At 37.9% G+C, this 5953-nt stretch overlaps 1 protein-coding gene across 1 annotated transcript; it reads left to right on the top strand.

Moving 5' to 3' along the window:
• The first annotated feature begins 3792 nt into the window (after positions 1 to 3792).
• SARC_09404 (hypothetical protein) lies at positions 3793 to 5612 on the top strand. The gene has a single exon (XM_014296578.1). The coding sequence runs from the start codon at positions 3863 to 3865 to the stop codon at positions 5333 to 5335; it is 1473 nt and encodes a 490-aa protein (XP_014152053.1). The 5' UTR covers positions 3793 to 3862; the 3' UTR covers positions 5336 to 5612.
• The last annotated feature ends 341 nt before the right edge of the window (positions 5613 to 5953 follow it).

Here is a 5953-nt window from a genome sequence, read left to right as displayed (position 1 = left end):
AGACATATACATATACATATACATATATATATATATATATATGCATACCTACATACACATTCACAGATACATATACACACATATGCACATAAACACACAAACACATCCTACACACATACATACACACACACACACAAACACACATATATATATATATATGCATACCTACATACATATTCACATACATATACAAATATATACACATACACACGCATACAGACACGCACGCACAACGTACACACACACACACACATATATATATATATATATACATATACATATATATATATACAGACACACCGACACTCACACACACACACACACACATATATATATATATATATACATATACATATATATATATACAGACACACCGACACACCGACACTCACACACACACACACACACACACATATATATATATATATATATGTACACATATATATATATATACATATACATATATATATACAAATATATATATATATTTGCAATCAACAATAAAACAAACAAACACACACACACATGCACACAAACATGCACACACACACACCTTCACAGATATTATATATATATATATATAAATAATATATATATATATATGTGTATATATATACGAACACATATACATTCATATACAAATACATATGAATATGATGTACACCTATATATATCAATAATTATAGACTACTACAAAAAAAATCCAAAGTGAACTTTAATACGTTCGAATACTCTAGATTCGCTCACAAGATCGCGAAACATACTTATTCTGCATAGCCTCGATTCCAGATCCCATTATGGCGGCCTTGAATTTAGATGGTGGAGTGAACTTGACATGCTGTAACACAACCGCATAGCCCTGAACACTGGCAAACAATGTACAGCAAGCGAATATAACCCACTGCATCCTTGTCTCCGTGTTATTGTACTAAAAAAGTCGTGGGTTTGGAATGTAGTGACCACTTACAGATTATTGAGCAGGGAGATATTAAACTCACAAGGTAAGCCGGTTAAGAGCGAGGTTCTAAGTACAGGGGATGGCACGAGTAGTCCAATGTTCGTTAGCATTTCTAGACGACTCTGTACGATGGAATGATAGGAATTGTTGAAAGGACAGAGAGCATCTATTTTTATATTTATGTGCAAATATGGATTTTACCCGCAGATGTGCTGTGAGCGAGGGTGTGTATTGTCAATTGTCTAATAGGTCTCTTGGTGTGTATAATGTATTTACAGTATATGCACAGCCTCCTGTCTTTGGAGACAGTGGTATATGACCAGATATATGCGTGTAGAAAATGGCGTGGCGTCTATTATGATCTGTGAAATGAAACTGTACTGTTTTAGGTCTCTTGCTGGATAGATTCGCTGTTCACAGCTCGAATTTTTGAAAATGCAATAAATAGATATTTGTTGTACTTATTTGTGTATTTTCTTTTTTGTGATTTAATTTTTATTATTATTTACATAGAAGTTGAACTTTAATTGCTTCGATGTTTTTAAAAAAAAAGGAATCAAAATACAAGGATTCCGGAAGGCAGGAACCCAGAACCCAGCGTCTGTTCTGGGGAAGATATGTGTATTTTTATTATTATAGAAAATAGGAATATAAAAATATTTTATAGAATGTCAATTGGTGTCAAATGTCAATATTGCTTCAAAAACAAAAAAATACCGTTGTTGGCTGTAGTTCAATGGATAATCGGTCCAAAAATAGGGCCAAAGGTAAAGCTGCTCGTTCTGCTCTGGCGGCGGAAAAATTAAAAAGGTCCACAACTCGACAAAAATTTAATACACAAAGTCACTCTCAGTCACTTACAACAAATGAACAAACTGAATTTTTTAAAATACGGAGCAATCGAATACTCTCAATCAGAAAGTGCGAGGCAGAAGAGTAAACCAAGTATTGTACAGTACAGTTGAGTAAGAGATGCCATTGGCTGAACATTGATAAAAACCTTTAGATTTCTTCTCAATATTTTTTAAGAATATTATACAAAATTTTGTTTCTTTTCTGTTTTAAACTCCCCCCCCCCCAAAGTCTAAATACAAACCCCTAAAATATACAGTATTTACACCCGGCTGAACACCTGAACTTCTGAACTCTGAAGTCTGAAGTCCTGATTCCTGAAACCGAGAGAGAGGGCCCAGGGCCCCAGGCCGCAAGGTATGTATCAGAGACCCAGACTCGGTTCTCAGAGTTGAACTGCCTGAACAGTGAACAACAACAAGAGTGAACGGTTCAATCTTCAGGCGCTTCAGAGTTCAGACTTCAGAGTTCATCAGACTATGTATTTATTAAAATAATATACTATTTAAAAATAATACAAAATAATACTAAAAATACATACTACTATTTACTCTTAGGCGGAGAGGCGGGCGGGGTAACTTCATTTTACATTTATATGAATAAAAGACATGATGTGTGATTGTTGTCTACCAAACAAGAATAAATATTTACCATTGGATGAAAAGTTGAAAACGTATCGACAGAATGTTCAATTTTGGTTGTTTTAACAAAAGAGCACAAAAAAAATATAAACTGTAGCTTTTATTTTATGGTAAAAAAACAATTCTCTCAAGAATTGAGTTTGGGACTCAAGCCTCAAGTGAGTCAAGGCCGGCTCTCACCTCTCAAGTTTCACGGCCATGGCCCTTGGGTCCCTTGGCTGAGTGGCTGACCGCTGGCGCTGAGTGAGCTGAGTGAGCTAACCTTTTCTCTCTGGATTTGGGTCTCCAATCTCCAAAGTCTCCACTCTCGCGAGAAAGTATCGACTACATATCGACCCTCGAGTCTCGACACGACTCCGCACAAGAAGAGAGAGAGGACAAGTAGGCAAATACTCTGTAGTCTGTTCGAGCGAGCGGAAATCGTAAATTTTAGCGCAGAGCCGCAGACCTTCTGCCCTGACTTCCCTCTACTCTACTCTCTAGAGCGAGAGTCTAAAAGGCTCACACTATGTTTGGTAAAATTGCTGGCCTGCTCTGGTAAACGACGCAAGCATTGGAGATTGAAATAGAAAAACCATCGTTTTATGTACGGATTTTCATTTTGGTTGTGTTTGTTTATTCTTGGTGTGTGTTGTATTTTATAAAAAACAAGAGAGTCTCACTACTCACGACATAAAATACTTAGTAGATAAATACATTTCAAAAAATGTAATTAGAGCACATAGTGCCACATACTACATACATACATATTTATTTCTCTTACTATTTGTTTTGGAAAAAACCCGAATTGGGAATGGGTTTCTTGAGTATTAAAAAATATGTAAATATTTGATAGCCGTCTGAAAATAGAACAGGCTATTCAAGTATTCATAAATGAGTATTTATTTTCGGACGTGTCTGTTATCATTTTATTGTCGTTTACCAGGAAGAGCAGTTCATAAAAAAACATTCATCGAATCATCTGACTCACTTCTTGTAAAAAATTAAAGGTGCACCGACGAAAACATGAGAGTAATATAAATATATCATGAGGTCAGAATCAGAAGTAGAACCGTCAGAACAGGCAGAATTGACTCAATTGAGATGCTGCGAATCCTGCGAATGCCAAATTGCGATATGTATCAGATTAGAATTTAGATATTGTATGTTTTCATTGTTTTGATACATTTTAAAAATATAAAGTTTATTGCATGTGGGAATTGGGCTATTGACTAAGGACTATGGAGTATGGAGTATGGACAAAGGACTTTTATATTTTTTAAAGTACGACGAACGTCTGTACAACGAATGTACTCTATATAAATAGCGCTCCCCTCCAATTTGCGACCATTTATTGCATGCCGCGTAATAGTGTCGCTGACAAAGTATGTTGAGCGATTGCAAGGGAGAAAATATCTCATAACAATTCACAATGATATATCCCATGCCAGGCTTATACACGCTGAACACAATCACGCAAAAGTTTCTGTTCTCAAAGACAAAGAAACTGTCTATGTACAAGAATGCTACAAGGAATTTACAAAAGTCCTTACATACCCCAGCAAGCCAATGCAGTACAGAAGAATGTATATCCGAACAATCCGACGAAGTAGATGCTCATTCACACTTGCAAGTGAGCCCTGTGGCATTGTTTCTAGCAGAAAAGTTAACCGGTTTCCTCCAGTATTGCCTAAAATGGTTTGTCTCAGCCGATGTGTGCCATTATATAGATGACGGACACTTCACAGAGGCGTTTATGACCTTTGCTCTTGTAGCTCTAGTACACATATCCTCACCTTTGAAGGGTATATACGGCCTTTTGGCACTGTATCAGCTGCATCACGAACACAGAGAACAGCCTAAGCAACGCAGACCGGTGGCCGTGAATGTACAAACGTACGATGATATATGTTGTATGAAGTACTATCTAGACTTTGCCATATCTGCCTATGGATACCACACACTTGGGAAGTTAGGTGTTTTGCCCGCGAGTGAATGTAGGGACAATATGGGTAATGTGAGGGATACACTGAGGCAGCTACCTGGGGGTGAGGGGAGAGACATCGACGTTGTTCTCGAAGACTTGGAAGGTCAGGTATATAGGCCTGGGCATTTTGTGTGTGTGGACCATCAGCGTCAATCAGTAGTGGTTGGTATCCGTGGGTCTGAAACACCTGTAGATGTGCTCACGTTCCTTAATATACAGACCACACGTTTCAATAGCATATACGATGAAGATTTTGAGAATCCGGTAGAGGGTACAACGCACAGGGGTTTCCTACTTTCCGCACAGTCGTTAGATGCCATGTTACAACCGGTGATAACACAGTTACTGCTAGACCATCCAGGATATAAGGCAGTCTTAACCGGGCATAGTCTGGGAGCGGCCGTATCGACTTTACTCACGTTGATGTGGGCACAGATACCTTTGTTTCGAGAAAGGCACATACACGCCTATACCTTTGCCACACCTCAAGTTCTGTGCGAAGAACTAGCGCAGGCGCCGTTCACTATGAGACATGTGTCCACTGCGATAGTGGCAGATGATATCGTACCACGTTTCAGCAAGAAAGCCTTCAAAGAGATGCATCACGGCGTTATACATCTCGGAAGGGAAACCTCGATGGAACCAGGCGAATGTGGTACTAAGATAGTGAGCATCAAGTCCTTGCCCAAGGTGGATTCCGACTACAAACTCAGTTGCGGAGGACGTGTGTGGATGTTTGATTCCCAGGACTACCCAGAGCACCGTGCTGTATGCCTAGATGAACCACACGAGGTGTTTGATTCCGTGCTTCTGTCCAAGACAACACTCAATAGCCATCCCATCTTATCATACCATGCAACGATACACGGATTCTGTGCGGATCCCGCTTTGGAACCCACTCAGATCGATCTTGATTAAGCATAAGAGAAGCAGGTGCAACATATATATATATATATATCCACCCGGAGCCTCTTAGGTTTATGATGTTTCAGAGTAGCAGTTACAATTCGATTCTCTATCAGAGCATACACACTCAAATCACTACTCTCTTTCCCCGTCCCACTCTACACCCCCTCAACAGCGAAAACACGCATATTTTAGATAAAGCTTCTTTTGTCTTCCCAATCTCAATATATGTCTTCAACGGCGAAAACACAATTTATATACATACAGGAGAATAAAAATCCCTTGTCAGTCTACCTTTGCGTACTAATGTATCTCGTAGTTAAGATTTTGGACATGAAGAGTGACTTTGAATATTACGCTATGATTTTAAGAGTTGTGTAGTCAGACGAAGCAAGAGCACTCCATAGTAGGTTTTGAATTGTTTGTCGCGTGCTGTTATTGGCAATATATATACGTACATATAATATACATACACACAAGATACATATAATATAAATATAAATTATATATATATATATAAATACATATATATATTTATATACATATATATATTTATATACATATACACACACACACACACATATATATATATATATATACGTACTAATTTAAAATACACACACACACACA

This window comes from Sphaeroforma arctica, assembly GCF_001186125.1.
Source record: "Sphaeroforma arctica JP610 unplaced genomic scaffold supercont1.952, whole genome shotgun sequence".
Taxonomy (NCBI): Eukaryota; class Ichthyosporea; order Ichthyophonida; genus Sphaeroforma; species Sphaeroforma arctica.
The sequence above is the reverse complement of the archived record's forward strand: the minus strand, read 5'-3'. Positions and strand labels throughout refer to the sequence as shown.

Bases quoted from the DNA above. Each gene is read 5' to 3' on its own strand.
- SARC_09404 (XM_014296578.1), top strand. From the start codon at position 3,863: ATGATATATCCCATGCCAGGCTTATACACGCTGAACACAATCACGCAA.